Source organism: Oncorhynchus masou, chromosome 6 (assembly GCF_036934945.1).
Source record: "Oncorhynchus masou masou isolate Uvic2021 chromosome 6, UVic_Omas_1.1, whole genome shotgun sequence".
Classification (NCBI taxonomy): Eukaryota; Metazoa; Chordata; class Actinopteri; order Salmoniformes; family Salmonidae; genus Oncorhynchus; species Oncorhynchus masou.
This window is the reverse complement of record NC_088217.1, coordinates 12225586-12246615: the sequence shown is the minus strand read 5'-3', so window position 1 is coordinate 12246615 and position 21030 is coordinate 12225586. Positions and strand designations below refer to the sequence as shown.

The following is a 21030-nucleotide window of genomic DNA, read 5'->3' as shown; positions in this document are numbered from 1 at the left end:
TTATGCGCTGAACTAGTTTGAATATTTGCTTCATGAAAACTACAACTCCCTTCAGCCCAGCATCCCACATACACTATATAGACAAAAGTATGTCGACACCACTTCAAATGAGTGGATTCGGCTATTTCAGCCACACCTGTTGCTGACAGGTGTAAAATAGAGCACACATCCATGCAATCTCCATAGACAAACATTGGCAGTAGAATGGCCTTACTGAAAGTCTCAGTGACTTTCAACGTGGCACCGTCATAGGATGCCACATTTCCTACACGTCAGTTTGTCCCGATCAACTGTAAATGCTGTTATGTGGAGTGGAAACGTCTAGAGGCAACAACGGCTCAGCCGCGAAGTGTTAGGCCACACAAGCTCACAGAACGGGACCGCAGAGTGTTGTAGCGTGTAATAATCTGTCCTCAGTCGCAACATTCACTAATGAGTACCAAACTGCCTCTGGAAGCAACTTCCCTCACAATAACTGTTCTTCGGGAGCATCATGATATGGGATTACATGGCTGAGCAGCCGCACACAAGCCTAAGATCACTATCTGTAATGCCAAGCGTTGGATGAAATGGTGTAAAGCTCACCGCCATTGGACTCTGAAACAGTGGAAACGCTCTACCTGGAGTGGTGCTTGGTTTATTATGATCAGATCACATTGTGACGTCATGATGTGGGCCAAAAGATCCATCCTTTCTGAACAGGCTGAAATTCCAGGCATTTTCTTCAACCGGCGCATACACAATTTCATACTGTTATTTTGACCTCATATTGTGGAAATGTCATCAAATATCATCTTGTCTGTCCCAGGTGGTGGAGATCTTACAGAAGATGTATGCGTGTGGAGCCCACGAGCTGGGCCTGAACTTCAGCAACGAGCTCATCGTCCGCTTCTGCCACTGTCCAAAATGGGTGGGCCGCCAGGCCTTTGCCTTCATTTGCCAGGTCAGGACACACATAGTATTTATGAAAAGAAATCCTTACAAACACTAATCCCAATAGCTGCTGCCTTCAAAATAATGTTTAGTGTGAAATTGCATCAGCCATGCTTGCCATAGAACAATTCTGAAAGAAGGTGGAAGTGAGAATTGTATGCCTGACTGCTTGGTCATGTTCATTAGGCACCAAACAGAAGGGAAACTGAAACATTGAAACATTTTCTGTTGCATTCCCTAATGAACACAAACGACCCTGCTTGTCATCTGTCTTTCTATCTAAATCTGTTTTTCTATTAACTCACTCTCCGCTGTGTTCCCCCAGGCCATCGTGGAGGAGGACTGTATGCCCATGGACCAGTTTGCCCAGCACCTCCTCCCGAGTCTCCTCAGCCTGTCGTTGGACCCCGTGGCCAACGTCCGCGTGCTGGTGGCCAAAGCACTGCGGCAGAGTGTCATGGAGAAAGGTGAAGACTGGGCCCTCTTATCGACCCAAGAATATGGTTCATGCATGAGATGCTTTATGCTATTTTTTTATTTTTTTATTTTATTTCACCTTTATTTAACCAGGTAGGCAAGTTGAGAACAAGTTCTCATTTACAATTGCGACCTGGCCAAGATAAAGCAAAGCAGTTCGACACAGAGTTACACATGGAGTAAAACAAACATACAGTCAATAATACAGTATAAACAAGTATATATACGATGTGAGCAAATGAGGTGAGATAAGGGAGGTAAAGGCAAAAATAGGCCATGGTGGCAAAGTAAATACAATACAGCAAGTAAAACACTGGAATGGTAGATTTGCAGTGGAAGAATGTGCAAAGTAGAAATAAAAATAATGGGGTGCAAAGGAGAAAAATAAATAAATAAATACATTTAAATACAGTAGGGAAAGAGGTAGTTGTTTGGGCTAAATTATAGGTAGGCTATGTACAGGTGCAGTAATCTGTGAGCTGCTCTGACAGTTGGTGCTTAAAGCTAGTGAGGGAGATAAGTGTTTCAGAGATTTTTGTAGTTCGTTCCAGTCATTGGCAGCAGAGAACTGGAAGGAGAAGCGGTCCTTCGAAAGAAATTTGGTTTTGTGGGTGACTAGAGAGATATACCTGCTGGAGCGTGTGCTACAGGTGGGAGATGCTATGGTGACCAGCGAGCTGAGATAAGGGGGGACTTTACCTAGCAGGGTCTTGTAGATGACATGGAGCCAGTGGGTTTGGCGACGAGTATGAAGCGAGGGCCAGCCAACGAGAGCGTACAGGTCGCAATGGTGGGTAGTATATGGGACTTCGGTGACAAAACGGATTGCACTGTGATAGACTGCATCCAATTTGTTGAGTAGGGTATTGGAGGCTATTTTGTAAATGACATCGCTGAAGTCGAGGATTGGTAGGATGGTCAGTTTTACAAGGGTATGTTTGGCAGCATGAGTGAAGGATGCTTTGTTGCGAAATAGGAAGCCAATTCTAGATTTAACTTTGGATTGGAGATGTTTGATATGGGTCTGGAAGGAGAGTTTACAGTCTAACCAGGCACCTATGTATTTGTAGTTGTCCACGTATTCTATTGAGAAAGTCAAGAATGGAATAGAACATCATTTGTCTTCGAGAGGGAATATGTCTCACACATTTAAAAGCCCACACCAGAAATCCACTTTTTCGAGATGAAAGATGATGGTCAGAGCTTACCCAGGTTGTTGTAAATGATTTACATCCATAGGTCATCATTTTAGTGAAAGTGTCAATTATTTGTCCTTGAAGTGGGAAATCCAAGGTGGGACATTTGCAGAAATCTGCGTCAATGCCATGTCTTTTCCTATGAGATAATGTGCAAATTCTTTTCAGACTACATTTCTTCTCAGGGCTGGGTTTTATTTAAATGTTACCACCCACCAGCATGACATTGTTTATTAATCAGAAACGGCTGCAAAGTTCTTCCTCTTAGCAAATGAGCTGAGCCAAAACATCCTTTGGTCCTGAGCCATGGAGCATGTTAAAATAGGGTGTGAGCTTTCTCCTGTTAGTGATGTGAGGCAACCTCCAAAGTGTTTCAAACAGAGGGCTTGATTGACATAATGTGTATGGGAATGTTCTTAAACAGATTATAACCTGGGTGGTTCGAACCCTGAATACTGATTGGCTGAACCGTGGTACTGTAATCAGACCATATACCACAGATATGACAAAACATGTATTTTTATTGCTCTAATTACAATGGTAACCAGTTTATAATAGCAGTAAGGCAGCTCTGGGGGTGGTGATATATGGCCATTATACCACGGCTGAGGTCTGTATCCAGTCACTCCGCGTTGCGTTATGCTTAAGAACAGTCCATAGCTGTGGTATATTGGCCATATACCACACCTCCTCATGCCTTATTGCTTAAATAGAAACGGAAATAGACGTATGATGCAATACACGGGGCGGCAGTGTAGCCTAGTGGTTAGAGCATTGGACGAGTAACCGAAAGGTTGCAAGTTCAAATCCCCGAGCTGACAAGGTACAAAATCTGTCGTTCTGCCCCTGAACAGGCAGTTAACCCACTGTTCCTAGGCCGTCATTGAAAATAAGAATTTGTTCTTAACTGACTTGCCTAGTAAAATAAAGGTAAAATAAATAAATACACATGAAATTAATAAATGGCAGAAGAGCATAACTACTAATTATATTGAATAGAGCAATAGCAATAGTCAAGTCAAGCACAGTACATGATAATAAATGGTGACTGGTCTTTTTTATTTTACCTTTATTTAACCAGGCAAGTCAGTTAAGAACAAATTCTTATTTTCAATGACGGCCTAGGAACAGTGGGTTAACTGCCTGTTCAGTGGCAGAACGACAGATTTGCACCTTGTCGGCTCGGGGGTTTGAACTTGCAACCTTTCGGTTACCATTGTAATTTAGCTCTTAAACCAGAGCGACTTCCTGTTGGTGAGTCTTTCCCAGTTCCAACAGATTTTCTCTCTCGTTGCATGTTGTTGTTTTTGATCCTCCCAAAATGTGTTGTGCCGTATGTTCCGATATCCAAACGAGCATATCACTTAGAATATTGTTTTCCTCTCTCTTCTGTGGACTATTTTCTCCCTTCATTTTGTTGTTAATGTTTTGCCCTCTATTCCTCATTGTTCCCTATCGTTCTCCATATTTCCCCAGTTTCCTACATTCTTATATTTTAATTATGTTAAGTACTGCCCACCGGTCCACCCATTAGGGCCTCATTGATTTGAATTGGGGCACCCATTCTAGTAATTATATTTCTATAGTTGTGACCCATGTAAAATGCACTTTAAATAAATAGTGACTTGACTTGTACTTGCAGCGTACTTCAAAGAGCTGGGCAGTGCCTACTTAGAAGAGCTGGAGGAGACGGTGATGACCCTGCAGGCGGACAAGGACAGAGACGTACGCTTCTTTGCCAGCCTGGACCCCGACATGGTGCTTATGGACACTTCTGCTTTAATATAGAACCTTCCGGCCTGCTCCAACACACAGCCAATAACTATCACCAGCATCAGACCTGACCAGAACACTCGCCTGCAGGAAATAAAGGCACTGATACATAAACATACATAGAATCAGTCATGTGCTCTCTCTCTGTCTCTCTCGCACGCACACACACACACACACACACACACACACACACACACACACACACGATCTGAAAACCGCACCTCGCTAAGCTAAAACAGCCACAGCAAAATGGCATGGGATTCCAGGTGGAAAACATCCCACCATGCGTCTCGGCTCACGTCCCGTCGTCGAGTCACCTCAACCCATCTGTATCCAGCTGGTTCTCTCAGGTCCTCTGGTTTCATCACGGTTTCTCTCTCTCTTTTCATCTTGTCTTCAATGACCTCCGTATCCACTACTGCTTAGGAGAAGGAACAACCGCACCACTTGGCACGAAACAAAATATGTTCATGAACTCATGGCATCTTCCCTCTGTCTGTTTACTATGTCAATAATGTGATCCAAGTCTCCCAGAGACCAATGAAATACCTCTGATTGGACATAACTCAGGCTAGTTTCGCCATAGGGGCGTTTAGCTTATAGAATGAAGTGCAGCGCTTTAGAACGTCACAGATAGAAATGGAATGTATAGATAGACGCACTAGAATTGTGAATCTTCTATATACAATGCATCTGTACATTCTGTAACGCTGCTCTCCCCTGAATAAACCTCGGGTGTCAGCGGGACCTCGGGTGTCAGCGGGACCTCGGGTGTCAGCGGGACCTCGGGTGTCAGCGGGACCTCGGGTGTCAGTCAATTTTGCATCCCAAATGGCACCCTATTTCCTTTATAGTGCACTACTTTTGACCAGGGCCTATAGGGCTATGGTCAAAAAAAGTGCACTGTATAGGGAACAGGGTGCCATATTGGATGAAGCCCTTCAATTGTGTTTTGGGGTTATTTGGGGTGTTCACGACTCAAGGGCTTATGATAAAGTGACAGAGTTTGTTGTAAACCTGTAGAAAGAAGAAGCAGAAAAAGAGTGATAGTTTGGTAAAGCCCTGTGAAGCACTCCCCCCCTATCCACCGTGTAGTCCGTCATTGTAAATAAGAATTTGTTCTTAACTGACTTGCCTAGTTAAATAAAGGTTAAATTAATAAAATAAAAACATTTAAATCCACTTCAACATTGTGGATTCCAATCCCATTTTGGCTTTTCAGTCAGACCACTGCACTGACCACAATCAATTGTACAGTATAGGAATGGTTGTGTGGCCTCGGTTTGTGTTCCAAGACGCTCCGACTAGTAAATCTCATTAGTAGTGAAATAAGTATGTTGGAGAATAAATAACTACCAATGTATAGCTTAACCTGTATAGCCAGGGGATCCAGGGCCAGTTTTAGGGTTTTCTGTAGAGACATGAATGTGGATATAATGAGAGCTGTCACTTTTGTAGTCTTTTTTTCTTTCTCTCTCTTTTTTTTTCTCACCTGTTCACATGGCAACCCATTTTTGACCATAAACACGACTTGAGATCCTAAACTGATTGCGGTGGGGCGTGCATCTGAAGTCTGTCTTCCATCTTATGGAAATGTTCACTGCTGTAGACTACCTAACGCATCACATCTGTCAGCAATTTTCCCCATCTTGTTTTTCTTTATGATAGAAATATAATTAGTTAATATATATGCATTTTATGAAATGTATTTTTCTTTTCAAATATGTACCATTGTTCAAAGATGTTATATCCGAACTTTGCATTTCACAACCTTTGTAACATTCAATAATTTCTTTAAAATATTTTTTATGTAATGTTATTTTTAGTATTCTGTAATTAAATTTATAATATAAATCAGAAAAATCAAGACATGTGTAGCCTGTCTCCAAACTACCTTGTATAACCAACAAATGAATTGTGCAAATGAGTGTCATATCATTGTCACAAAGGTTCAAAACACCTGCAACACATTTTTTGATAAATATAAAACTCAGCTAGGTGATTTTTTTTTTATTTTTTTCCATGAAGAAGAATTGTTACTTGCTTCTTTAAAAGTATTTTTTGCGATACTTGAAGTTTGACACGTAAAGTGAAGCGGTGAAATATAGTCAGTAAAATCTATGTTCTGATTACTACCGACAGACTACTACACTGAACAAAAATATTAACGCAACATTTAAAGCGCTGGTCTCATGATTTATGAGCTGAAATAAAAGATTCAAGAAATGTGTCACGCACCAAAAGCTTATTTCTTGCACATTTGTTTACATCCCTGTTTGATTATTTTATCCTTTGTCAAGATAATTAATCCAGTTTAGTCACACAACAGAATGCCACAGATGTCTCAAGTTTTGAGGGAGTGTGCAATTGCCGTACAGGAATGTCCACCAGAGCTGATAATTCAATGTTCATTTCTCTACCATAACGTCATTTTGGAGAATTTGGCAGTACGTCCAACCAGCCTCACGTCCACAGACCACGTGTAACCATGCCAACCCAGGGCCTCCACATCCGGCTTCTTTCCCTGCAGGATCGTCAGAGGGGGTGAAGAGTATTTATCTTTGTAATAGAGCCTTTTTGTGGAGAAAAACTCATTCTGATTGGCTGGGCTTCGCTCCCCAGTGGGTCGGCCTGGCTCCCAAGTGGGTGGGCCGATACCCTCCCAGGCCCACCCATGGCTGCGCCCCTGCCCAGTCATGTGAAATCCATAGATTTAGGGCCAAATTAATTTATTTCAATTGACTAATTCCCTTATTTGAACTGTAACTCAGCAACATCTTTAAAATTGTTGCATGTTGCGTTTTATATTTGTGTTCAGTTCAAATATCAACCTTATTACGTTGGTGTGTGGGGCACTTAGATCACATATTTCATCACAAGTAACTGCACTCAGACTACTACACTTTTACTCATAAGGAATAACAAACATTTTAGGCTATTATTTGGGGAGAGAAATATGATGGTGCATAGTGGAAGAAGTTTAGAAGTTTGTTAGTGTTGAAGAATTGATGCCATTGTGATAGAGCGAGGGACTGTTTTATGCAGGTGTGCAACTTTCACTGGGGATGGGGGGACATGACCCCCCCCACACACACACATACACATTCTGATATTGCATTTTTGTACCACCACCCCAGTTTTATCATTGCACTGTTATACATTTTTTTAAACAGTATCGGTGTGCTTTAGGACCATGCGGACGCCTTAGAGCGGTATCAGCCGGCTCGATTTAGGACGGCGCGGACGCCAAAGAGCCTGCGAAACAGAGGCAGCTGTTGTCTGTGTGTTGTACTTTTTCTCCAAGTTGTAAAAGCAAGCAGAGCAGAAACTGGCTTCTCTGTATTTGACTGATGTAACTGCTGTTTGACTTAACTTCTTATGGTATAGGGGACGCTTGCGTCCGACTCTGCCAAAAGCCAGGGAAAATGCAGTGCAGCAAATTCAAATAAATGATATAAAAATCAAACTTTCATTAAATTACACATGTAAGATACTCAATTAAAGCTACACTCATTGTGAATCCAGCCAACATGTCAGATTTTAAAAAGGCTTTTCAGGGGAAAGCATAAGTAGCTACTATCTGATGATAGCACAACAGTAAACAAAGAGGGTAGCATATTTCAACCCTGCAGGCGCTACACAAAACGCAGAAATAAAATATAAAACATGCCTTACCTTTGACAAGCTTCTTTTGTTGGCACTCCAATATGTCCCATAAACATCACAATTGGTCCTTTTGTTCGATTAATTCCGTCCATATACAGTGGGGCAAAAAAGTATTTAGTCAGCCACCAATTGTTCTCCCACTTAAAAAGATGAGAGAGGCCTGTAATTTTCATCATAGGTACACTTCAACTATGACAGACAAAATGAGGGAAGAAAATCCAGAAAATCACATTGTAGGATTTTTAATGAATTTATTTGCAAATTATGGTGGAAAATAAGCAAACTAAGGTGGGAAAAAGGCTGCCTAAGTATGATCCCCAATCAGAGACAACAATAGACAGCTGCCTCTAATTGGGAACCATACCAGGCCAAACAAAGAAATAGGAAAACTAGATTGCCCACCCTAGTCACACCCTGACCTAACCAAAATAGAGAATTAAAAGGATCTCTAAGGTCAGGGCATGACAGTAAGTGATGATGCATGGCCCGGAGCCTCCAGTGATGATCCATGGCCCGAAGCTACGTCTACGTTCCGAACCGGAGCCGCCACCGAGGCTAGATGCCCATCCGGACCCTCCCTCATAGAGTCAGGTTTTGCGGCCGGAGTCCCCGGTGATGATCTACGGTCCGGTTCCTCCGGCGACGATCCACGGTCCAGTTCCTTCGGTGACGATCTACGGTACGGAGCCTCCAGCGACGATCCACAGTTCGGTTCGGGGGGATCAGCGAGCGGAGCGGGGTCTACGTTCCGAACCGGAGCCGCCACCGAGGCTAGATGCCCATCCGGACCCTCCCTCATAGAGTCAGGTTTTGCGGCCGGAGTCCGCAGCTTTGGGGGGGGGGTACTGTCACGCCCTGACCTTAGAGAGACTTTTTATTCTCTATTTGGTTAGGTCAGGGTGTGACTATGGTGGGCAATCTATTTTGTAGTTCTATGTTGGCCTGGTATGGTTCCCAATCCGAGGCAGCTGTCTATTGTTGTCTCTGATTGGGGATCATACTTAGGCAGCCTTTTTTCCATCTTAGCTTGTGGGATCTTGATGAACAAAACAAAAGGTTGATGGCTCGTATATAAGGTGTCTAGCTGAGTCAAAACATTTGATTTCCCCAGTAGTCCGAGTTTAACAGCGTTTGTCTATATGTGATGTACAATTCACATGTTTAGAGACCCTTTCAGACAGATGTTTTAAATCCTTAAACCCAGACTTGGACCACACACACTCTCCATTGAAGAGCAGGCAAAGGAATCAAATTGTGATTGCTTTGAGATCCTTGTAGTTAGCCACTGCTTCCTTCCAAACAACTCGTTAGTTGAATTTGTGATTTCCAACTTGTTGTGTAATGTTTATGGCAAATGAGCACAGAGACGTTTTATCTATAATTTCTCTTCATATGATAAGGATGGAAAATGATTTGCCAGTAGATTGTCGACGTGATTCATGATGATGACTGCTTGTCTAGCTTGATTGCTAAGATTTTGAAAGTATGATGTTGACATGATCAGTCCAATCAAAGCTACGGTAGAAACGGTAGAAAAAAATGTGATTTTATGTAATTTTATCTTTAGCCAATGACCTTCAGCCTTCTTGGACGGGCACCCAAATTGGCAGCACCCAAAATGGGCTTGAACGTTCTAGCTCTAACCACTAGGTAGGTAGCCTAGCCACTAGGGAGGTAGCCTAGTGGTTAGACCATTGGGCCAGAAGCCGAAAGGTTGCTGATTGAATCCCCGAGCTGACAAGTTAATAAAAAATCTGTCGTTCTGCCCCTGAACAACGCAGTTAACACACTGTTCCAAGTCATTGTTGATAAGAATTTGTTCTTAAGGGACATGCCTATTTAAATTTACTTAAGAAAGCAGAAAGAGGCCATGTTTGTATGTGGCTTTATTAACTCTCTATATATATATATATATTATTATTTTTTTTATTTTTTTTTATTTTTTTTTACATTGTTTGCAAACTTATGTGACACCAAAAAATATTTCAGATTATTATTATTTTTATTTAGTAGGTGTGGCTCAAAACCACTGGTGGGTAAAGCTTTGATTGAGAAAATGATGAGATCAAACTGTTCTGCTCCCTCACTTAAAAATCACAATTTCACCACTGACTATATAGCCGATTTCAATTGTCACGGCTGAGACAATCACGTTACAAAGTCAGAAATAAGTTGTTCAGAATTTAAAGTGGGACTGCTGTCGCAAATCCATTAGAAAGTGGGCCCCAACTCCTGACCATAATATACCAGGTACTTCCAAGTCAATATAACTAAGTATCAGTTGATCATGAAACATTAGATATTTTCAACTGTGTGTATTTTTTTTTCACAATACAAAGATCAACTTACATTGCAACATCAAACAAAAAAAGAAAATACTCAAAAATATACTAAATATAAATACAATAATACAAAATATAAACAATTTTAGTGCAATTGTATTCACTCTGAAAATATCTTATTATAATGATTCAGGAAGATGTTATTCTTGTTGTTATTCACTGGGGTTCATGTTGTAATAAGATAATTAAATTCAATCAGAAAAATGTGTAATTTTGGTATAGAATTTTGGAATTTTTGTTTGTGTATAAAGTATTTGGCAACAAGAATAAAAATAATGAACAATAATTTCAGTGGTCTTATAATCATTGCAATAGTAACATATTATATCTTTCATGTCAAAAACATAGGCATTTTTTCAACTCTGTGTATGTTACTGTCGCACATGAGCCGAAAGCGCAACAATGGGACTCTAACGTCTATCACCATAGCAACAGTAATAGTCAGACAACATTCCAAACTGAAGAGAATTCATTAATTAATTCTTTCAGAATTCTAAAACCTTTGCAATCTGCAAAAATTACTGAGCGCGTTTCTATGAGCAATCCAATGGCATATTTTTACACCTCAACGAAGAAGATTTCACTTCAGGTACCGAGACCCAAAAGTGCGGTGATTAACCGCGACATCGACTCGAAGAGTGTACCGAGACCCAAAAGTGCAGTTTACCGTGACCCGTCGAAGAAAGTCAAGTTCAGTCTTGGTGCCAGGCTGCGTGAAACGGGAGAGATGTTCGTTGTGCCCGACTGCCACCACAATATGAGAATCAGAGAGCTAAAAAACTCCATGGAATTAGTGGTTGGGATTCCTACAGACTTCCAGAGAGTATGCTACCTGGATAATGGTAAAATAAATACCTTTGATCTCATTTGCTGGTTTAACTGTTGACATATTTTAATGAGAAATGTGGAGATGTTGTTGATTAATTAATTAGATATATATTCATAGATTTTTATTGGGTTCAATGAAGTTAGAATCACGGACCTTATAAATCTCAAACGTAGGCTAGCAGTGACAGGCCCGTCATGGTGAACATTTTATTGAGGGTGTTTTCCAGTCAGACTAATTATCTAATGATGTGCTTCTCTGACCAGACCTAATGTATACTCTCTCCACCCAACAGGTGACCTATGTGATGACACCACTATCCACTGTAATGACATCGTCCCTGGAACTACTGTCACCCTGATGATCTGGCCTTATGATGGATGGTCTGAGCTTGTGATAGCTGCAGCTACTGGGGATGTATTCAAGGTGATGTGGCATGAAAGAAGAACCTAGAATAGTTTACAGCAGTCCTACACAGAGACTCTCTATGTCTCAGGTCATTATTGATCATAGTATAAAAAAGTAGGCTTCCGAGTGGTTCAGTGGTCTAAGGCACTGCATCTCAGTGCAAGAGGTGTCACTACAGACCCTGGTTCGATTCCAGGCTATATCACAACCGGCCATGTTTGGGAGTACCATAGGGCGGCACACAATTGACCCAGCGTAGTCCGGGTTAGGGGTTTGGCCAGGGTAGGCCGTCATTGTAAATAAGAATTTGTTCTTAACTGACTTGCCTAGTTAAATAAAGGTTAAAAACCATCATCACCTAATAGCAATACTGCATTTCTTTACCAGACTTGCCGAAAGATCCACCTCCTTATTTGATCTAATGTGGCTAACCAGTAATTACTGCACATCTAAACAGCATCTCACAGCTGTTATTACAACCTGTAGACCTTATTTACTTCACTCTTCCCTTTTTTAGGATGAACATTTCCATTGACTTTTCACACATATAAATTCTCTTTATTTCATGTAGCTCAAGAGTGTGATGTCCAAACCAGCACCGCCACGTTCCTCCCATCTCAGTGCTATGGGTTCTATGAGTGGAGCTCCCTCCTGGCTCTCTCACCGTCTCTTCTCTGCTCTGTTCATCAGTGCCCACCGTGGACACATGCCCGCTGTCCGCTTCCTGCTCCAACAAGGTACCCACCACCGCAGAGGCAAAACATCTGGATATCACCGGCACACTGGAAAAACCTTGTATCTCACTTGGTGTGATTTTGATAAATATTATTTTGACATAAATTGAATGTAGACATCCCTCACAGAGGCATGATGCCCATGGGGGGCACAGGGGCAGGTGCCCCCTCAGATATATATATTTTTGTTGTTGTTGTTTTTTGTTGTTGAAGTTTTACTTCTTTTTCTCCCCAATTTCATGGTATCCAATTGTTTTTAGTAGCTACTATCTTGTCTCATCGCTACAACTCTCGTACGGATGCGTCGTCCGATACACAACCCAACCAAGCCGCACTGCTTCTTAACACAGTGCGCATCCAACCCGGAAGCCAGCCGCACTGATGTGTCGGAGGAAACACTGTGCAAGGATATCCCTACCGGCCAGGCCCTCCCTAACCTGGACGATGCTAGGCCAATTGTGCGTCGCCCCACGGACCTCCCGGTCGCGGCCGGTTACGACAGAGCCTGGGTGCGAACCCAGAGTCTCTGATGGCACAGCTGGCGTTGCAGTACAGCACCCTTGGCCACTGCGCCACCCGGGAGGCCCCACCTCAGATATTTAACAAAAAAACATGTAATACTCGCTGTTATACTACTAGCCACTTAGCAATTTTATGAAGCTGGCTTTAGCTAGCACAGATTGGTTCCCGATCTCCCAACTACCAATTCAGCCAATTCAGCCTATCAATCAAGTAAGAGTAGCTAGCTTGTGTACTGTAACTATCTTAGCTGGCATGCCTGCTGGCAAGGTTGGTAGACATTAGAAACGCAAGCACTAAATGTACTGAATAAGACTCGTATTCATTTCAATCTTTTACCCAGATTTTAGGAAGAAATGCAGATAAGCATATTTACTTCATTAAAATAAAAGACCCACCAGTCAGGAGGATACAGACAGCTCAAGAGTTATGCTTAGATATGCAGAAATATATTGAGTTTGTCACGGGATACTAGGAGTGGTGGGTTGGAATCAGGCGCAGAGAGCAGTGTTCAGTATATCGTGATTTATTCTCCTCCAAAAAACGGTCGCGCCAATATACAGGGCGCATAGACCAGCCCAAACACAGGACCAAACAGTCCGGAGAATACACACATGGAAACCACAATCCAACAGAGTAACAAAAACAATCCCGCACAAAACAAGGGCGGGACAACCTACTACATATAGGGAACTTAAACTAAAATGCACACAGGTGAAACTAATAAGACAAAACCAACAGACAAACGAAAAAGGGATCGGTAGTGGCTAGTAGGACGGTGACGACGACCGCCGAGCACTGCCCGAACAGGCAGGGGAGCCAACTTCGGCGGAAGTCGTGACAGTACCCTCCCCCTGACGCGCGGCACCCACAGCGCGCCGCCAATGGCCTCGGGGACGACCCGGAGGACGAGGCGCCGGGCAATCCGGGTGGAGGCGGTGGAAATCAGGAGAGAAGGGTCCAAAATGTCCCCCACCGGAACCCAGCATCTCTCCTCCGGACCGTACCCCTCCCAGTCCACGAGGTATTGTAGGCCCCCCACCCGGCGTCTCGTATCCAGAATGCCACAAACCGTGTACGCCGGGGACCCCTCGATGTCCAGAGGGGGCTGGTCCCCTTCTTGCAGGGGACCAGCCACCACTGGCCTGAGGAGAGACACATGAAACAAGGGGTTAATACGGTAATACCTAGGAAGTTGTAACCTGTAACACACCTCGTTTATTCTCCTCAGGACTTTGAACGGCCCCATCACACTGCGGCCCCAGCTTCCGACAGGGCAGGCGGAGGGGCAGGTTTCAGGTCGAGAGCCAGACCCTGTCCCCCAGTGCAAACACGGGGGCCTCACTGCGGTGCTGGTCAGCACTCCTCTTCTGCCGTTCTTCCGCTAACCTTAGCGAGTCCTGGACGGCTTTCCAGGTGTCCTTGGAGCGCTGTACCCATTCCTCAACCGCAGGAGCCTCGGTCTGGCTCTGATGCCATGGAGCCAGGACCGGCTGGTAACCTAACACACACTCAAAAGGGGACAAGTTAGTTGAGGAGTGGCTTAGGGAGTTCTGAGCGAGTTCAGCCCAAGGAACATACCGTGCCCACTCACCGGGCCGGTCCCGGCAATAGGACCGCAGAAACCTGCCCACATCCTGGTTTACTCGCTCCACCTGCCCATTAATCTCGGGGGGAAAACCTGAGGTTAAGCTGACCGAGACCCCCAGTCTCTCCATAAACGCCCTCCACACTCTGGATGTGAATTGGGGACCCCGATTAGAAACGATGTCCTCAGGCACCCCATAGTGCCGGAAGACATGGGTAAACAAGGCCTCTGCAGTCTGCAGGGCCGTAGGGAGACCGGGCAACGGGATGAGACGACAGGACTTAGAAAATCGATCCACAACGACCAGGATCGTAGTACTTCCCTGGGACGGGGGAAGGTCGGTAAGAAAGTCCACCGATAAGTGTGTCCACGGCCGTTGTGGAACGGGGAGGGGTTGTAACTTCCCCTAGGCAGGTGCCGAGGATCCTTGCTCTGAGCGCACAGTGAGCAGGAGGAGACATAAAATCTCACGTCCTTAGCCAGCGTGGGCCACCAGTATCTCCCTCTAAGACTCCGCACTGTCCTCTCGATGCCAGGATGACCCGAGGAGGGGAGAGTATGAGCCCATCGGATCAGCTTATCCCGGACCCCCCTCGGGCAGCGTACTGAGTCCCCACTGAACAGTTAGGGGGGGCCGGCTCTAACCGTGAGGCCCTCTCTATCTCCGCGTCCACCTCCCATACCACCGGTGCCACGAGACATGAAGGTGGAATGATGGGAGTTGGCTCAACGGACCGCTCCTCGGTATCATAGAGGCGGGACAGCGCGTCGGCTTTGGTGTTTTGGGAGCCTGGCCGGTATGAGATGGTAAACCGAAACCTGTTGAAAAACATGGCCCATCTAGCCTGACGTGGATTTAGTCTCCTCGCTGCCCGGATATACTCGAGATTACGATGGTCAGTCCAGATGAGAAAAGGGTGTTTCGGCCCCTCAAGCCAATGTCTCCACACCTTCAGAGCCTTGACTACAGCTAACAACTCCCGGTCCCCCACGTCATAGTTTCGCTCCGCTGCGCCGAGCTTGCTCGAAAAGAAGGCACACGGGCGGAGCTTGGGTGGCACACCCGAGCGCTGGGACAGCACGGCCCTGACCCCCGCCTCGGACGCGTCCACCTCCACTATGAACGCTAAAGAGGGGTCCGGATGCGCCAACACGGGCGTATTGGTGAACAGCTCCTTCAAGCGATTGAAAGCTCTGCCGCCTCTGCTGACCAACGCAAGCGCACCGGTCCTCCCTTCAGCAGTGAGGTGATGGGAGCAGCCACCTGACCAAAACCCCGGATAAACCTCCGGTAGTAATTGGCAAACCCTAAAAACCGCTGCACTTCTTTCACCGTGGTCGGAGTCGGCCAATTACGTGGCTGTAACCTGGTCATCCTCCATCACCACCCCGGAGGTGGAAATACGATAACCCAGGAAGGAAACGGACTGTTTGAAAAACTCACATTTCTCCGCCTTGAAATACAGGTCATGCTCCAGCAGTCGCCCAAGTACCTTACGCACCAGAGACACATGCGCCGCGGGTGTGGTAGAATAGATAAAGATGTCATCGATGTACACTACCACTCCCTGCCCGAGCAGGTCTCGGAGAATCTCATCTACGAAGGATTGGAAGACGGCTGGAGCATTCTTCAACCCATATGGCATGACGCGGTACTCATAATGACCAGATGTAGTACTAAATGCGGTTTTGCACTCATCTCCTCCCCGGATACGTACCAGATTATACGCACTCCTCAGGTCCAGTTTTGTGAAGAAGCACGCCCCGTGAAATGATTCCACCGCCGTAGCGATGAGAGGAAGTGGGTAACTCCCCTGTGATTGAATTTAGACCTCTATAATCAATGCACGGACGCAGACCTCCATCCTTCTTCTTCACAAAAAAGAAGCTTGAGGAGACGGGTGATGCGGCGGGCCGAATGTACCCCTGTCCCAGCGATTCAGCAACATATGTTTCCATCGCTACTGTCTCCTCCTGGGACAATGGACACACGTGACTCCTAGGAAGTGCAGCGTTCTCCAGAAGGTTTATCGCGCAGTCCTCTCGACGATGGGGTGGATATTGGGTCGCCCTCTTTTTACTGAAGGCGATAGCCAAATCGGCATATTCAGAGGGAATGCGCACGGTGGAAACCTGGTCTGGACTCTCCACCATAGTCGCACCAACGGCAACTCCTATACACCTGCCTGAACACTCCTCTGACCACCCCTTAAGAGCCCCCTATCGCCAGGAAATCACCGGGTTGTGTTGAGCTAACCAGGGAACCCCCAACACCACTGGAAACGCAGGTGAATCTATAAGGAACAGACTAATCTGCTCCTTATGATCCCCCTGCGTTACCATGTCCAGCGGCACCGTAGCCTCCCTAACTACTCCTGACCCTAATGGTCAGCTATTTAAGGAGTGCACGGGGAAAGGTAGGTCTAACGACACCAGGGGAATCTCTAGCCTTAACGCGAGCCCACGGTCCATGAAATTCCCAGCTGCGCCTGAATCAACTAGCGCCTTATGCTGTAGAGAGGGAAAAAACCCAGGGAAAGAAGTTAACACATACATATGACCGACAGGAAGCTCTGGGTGAGTCTGTTTCTTACTCACCTGGGGTGATCGAGTAGAGCTCCGCCTGCCCTCCCGACTCCCAGGCGAGTTCCTCCAGCACCGGTCGGCCGTGTGCCCTCACCGACCACAACTGGTACAGGAGGACACTCCTCCTCCGGTCCCCCTCCAAGCCGCCCCTCCTAACTCCATAGGGATTTATTTATTTTATATTTTATTTTACCTTTATTTTACTAGGCAAGTCAGTTAAGAACAAATTCTTATTTTCAATGACGGCCTAGGAACAGTGGGTTAACTGCCTGTTCAGGGGCAGAACGACAGATTGGTACCTTGCCAGCTCGGGGTTTGAACTTGCAACCTTTCGGTTACTAGTCCAACGCTCTAACCACTAGGCTACCCTGCCGCCCCCGGATAGGGGCAGGAGGGCTGGGAAGTGGAAACGACAGGACCTGATCCGAACGCCCGCGGGCAGCCAGCAGGTTGTCGAGACGGATAGCCAAGTCAATGAGTTCATCCAGTGTGAGGGTGGTGTCCCGACATGCTAGCTCCCTGCGGACGTCCTCCCTGAGACTGCATCTGAAATGATCGATCAGGGCCCTGTCGTTCCACCCTGTGGCCAAGGTCCTGAACTCCAGGGCAAAGTCCTGCACGATCCTCGTCTCCTGACGCAGGTGGAACAGCCTTTCACCCGCCGCCCGACCCTCTGGTGGATGGTCAAACACAGCTCGGAATCGGCGGATGAACTCTGGGTAATTATCCCTCGCCGAGTCCGGACCATTCCACACTGCGTTGGCCCACTCGAGGACTCACCCAGTCAAACAGGAGACGAGGGCGCTCACACTCTCCTCTCCGGAGGGAGCAGGACGCACGGTAGCCAGGTACAGTTCCAGTTGGAGTAGGAAACCCTGGCACCCAGCCGCCGTTCCATCATACTCCCGTGGGAGCGTCAGCCGAAGAGCCCCGGAGACCAGATGTGGTTGCAGGAACTGGAGGTGCTGAAGGAGGGGGTGCTGGAGATGAGGTGGGAAGGCCACTCCTCCTCCCATCCCATCCTCTCCATCATTTGGTCCATGGCCGAACCAATCTAATGAAGAACGCTGGTATGATTCGATGGGAGAGGAGATGCGGCTGCTCCTGCTGATTCCATGTATTTTTTGGGGTGCGAGATTTCTGTCACGGGATACTATGAGTGGTGGGTTGGAATCATGCGCAGAGAGCAGGGTTCAGTATATCGTGATTTATTCTTCTCCAAAAAACGGTCGCGCCAATATACAGGGTGCATAGACCAGCCCAAACACAGGACCAAACAGTCCGGAGAATACACACATGGAAACCACAATCCAACAGAGTAACAAAAACAATCCCAACCTACTACATATAGGGAAGCAAATTAAACTAAAATACACACAGGTGAAACTAATAAGACAAAACCAACAGACAAACGAAAAAGGGATCGGTAGCGGCTAGTAGGACGGTGACGACGACCGCCGAGCACCGCCCGAACAGGCAGGGGAGCCAAGAGTTGCTATTTTTTACATGGAATTAGGCATAATGATAAAGGCTGTAGATTGCAGAAAAAAAGCTGTTTCAAGTGTTGAAAAAGCTAAACTCTCCAATTTATGTACGAGGGAGCTAGCCCCCCTCCAGACTACAGTCGTGGAATATTCTAATCAAGTGAGAGAGACTGTCATTTCTTCAATCGTCTTCATTCAATATCGATTAATTATTGGAATAATGAGACTAGTCAACCCAACACTCTTGACTGTTGGTCCGAGCAGCCTAACCTTTACAGAAATGCAGAGATCTTTATATAGCTGACACAAAGAATGCTTAGTCATGGCTGGTTTCACCCCTCCATTGCAGATTGGCGGGCACCATAACCACACTTTGGTTTTAACCTGTGGTCATCTGCACGGAGGTGTTGTTTTAACCCCACCTTGGCTTAGTTTCCCAAATAAGGGATTGTTCTAAACTCTTCCAGGCTATCTCGCTTACACTGACCACATCTTATCTCTGGAACACCAGCTGTAGGTTTTTAGGCTCCTCTCAGTTTACACAGACATAGATGAGAACTATTTAAAAACTCTAAAACATTGCATAAAACAACCATTCGTTGCATAAACAATATTATAACATAATCTTGTAATTTTGCTACCATACCACCCCCAGCCATCCTCACATACTTTGTTCCCCCTCAGATTTGTGTGTGCATGACACCCCTGATTCCCCTCCATGCTCTGTGAAAGAAAACAATATTTCTGTAGGACTAATATAAATAATGTTAAAAATGTGAACTTCGATTAGTAAATAACAATATGTCTGAAATGTTTTTTTAAAATTATTTTTAATTCCTGAACATTTAACTTTTTGGAGATACAGGGTTTTTCTGGTACGCTGGCAATATCTGGGTTAATTAGGCCATGCAATGGAAAACGTCTGGCAGAAGAAAGCAAAAGTCAAGCCAGTTTGTTGTTTTAGTTCGTTTTCTTTCTGTATGCCTAACAAACTTGACCCTGTTATCTAGGGGCCAACGTTAAAGGCCAGACTCCCCTGGGGCGCGGGGCCCTCCACGCGGCAGCCGCCCAGGGCCAGTTGCAGTCCATCCAGGAGCTACTGGTGCGCGGCGCCCCACACCAACTGGAGGACGCTGAGGGCATGACAGCTCTGAGAACCGCCATGCGCTGGGGCCAGAGGAAGAGCACCCGGCAGCTCTTCCTCTTCCACTGGCAGGAGCGTGCGCAGGGCGTGCGCCTCAAGCCTCACCTGAATGAGACAGAGCTGTTCGCCCACCAGAAACATGACTCCCAGTTACGCACCTGGCACCGCGGTGCCCACGCTCAGAGATACATGGCCCACCTGGGGCGCTGTAGCCGTGGGGTGGAGGGCAGGGTGGAAGTGAGGCAGCTGGGGCCGCCGCAGAACACGGCCATGAGGGCCCAGGCAAGGAGGGCGTGGATGGGGGATGCGTGACCAGAGCTGCATGTCAAGAACAGGGCAGATGGCCAAGAGCCTGGTCCTGGAGAGCCATGTACGCAGGATTTTATTCCAGCCCAGCACCAACACACCAGTTCCTAACTACTCTGGATTGAATCGCATAAGCAGTCGGATCATTTGAATCAGATGTGTTAGTGTTGGGTTGGAACAAAAACTTGCAATGTTTCCCCCTTTAGTCATTTAGTCAGAAGTTTGCCTACCTTTCCCACATCAGACGTTGAGTAAGTGCTTTCGCAATGTTTCCGAGCAGCAAGACTGCCTTCAGGAAATCATCAAGAAGCAGAAAAGTAGATGAACTGACAGCTATAATCAAGATAAACCAGTGAAAAAAAGTGTGTAATCACATTAGTCAGAGATGGGGAAATAAGATGTCTTGAGCAACCTGGATGATAGAATGTGACACTGCTTATTGGTGAATAAAAGTAGAAACCAGAGAAAAATATATATATAAATACTGTATGATAAAAGCCAATTCAAAGGGAGTTGAAAACTGTTAACTGGGGAATAAAGTACCTTTAACGTTTAAATGATTGTAGTCATGTGAACTGTTCTATCAAACAAATGTATTGCCGTTGCACCATTACATTACATTTTAAGTCATTTAGCAGACGCTCTTATCCAGAGCGACTTACACCATGGCAGCATTCAGTGCCTTCGGAAAGTATTCAGACACCTTGACCTTTCCACATTTTGTTACTTTACTGTTTATTCTAAAATGTATTACATCATTTTTTTCCCTCACATCAATCTACACACAATACCCCATTTATGACAAAGTGAAAACAGGTTTTTAGAATTTTTTGCAAATAAAAATTAAACACAGAAAAACATTTTTTCAACTAAATGGGGTCAGCCCTAACCTAGACACAATACCAAAGCGAAAACCAATTAAGAACAGAAATGCCTTTTTTTACATAAATATTCAGACCCTTTGCTATGAGACTCGAAATTGAACTCAGGTGCATCCTGTTTCCGTTGATCATCCTTGATATGTTTTCCAACTTGATTTGAGTCCACC

The 21030-nt window shown here is 45.4% G+C and overlaps 1 protein-coding gene and 1 pseudogene across 1 annotated transcript; both read left to right on the top strand.

Moving 5' to 3' along the window:
• Positions 1-6622, top strand: part of LOC135541359 (serine/threonine-protein phosphatase 4 regulatory subunit 1-like) — a 28970-nt pseudogene extending 22348 nt beyond the window's left edge.
• A 4217-nt stretch (positions 6623-10839) lies between these two features.
• On the top strand, positions 10840-20509 carry LOC135540992 (ankyrin repeat domain-containing protein 60-like). Its single transcript, XM_064967141.1, has 4 exons — positions 10840-11229; positions 11509-11639; positions 12193-12358; positions 19543-20509. The coding sequence occupies exons 1-4, from the start codon at positions 10923-10925 to the stop codon at positions 19986-19988; spliced, it is 1050 nt and encodes a 349-aa protein (XP_064823213.1). The 5' UTR covers positions 10840-10922; the 3' UTR covers positions 19989-20509.
• The last annotated feature ends 521 nt before the right edge of the window (positions 20510-21030 follow it).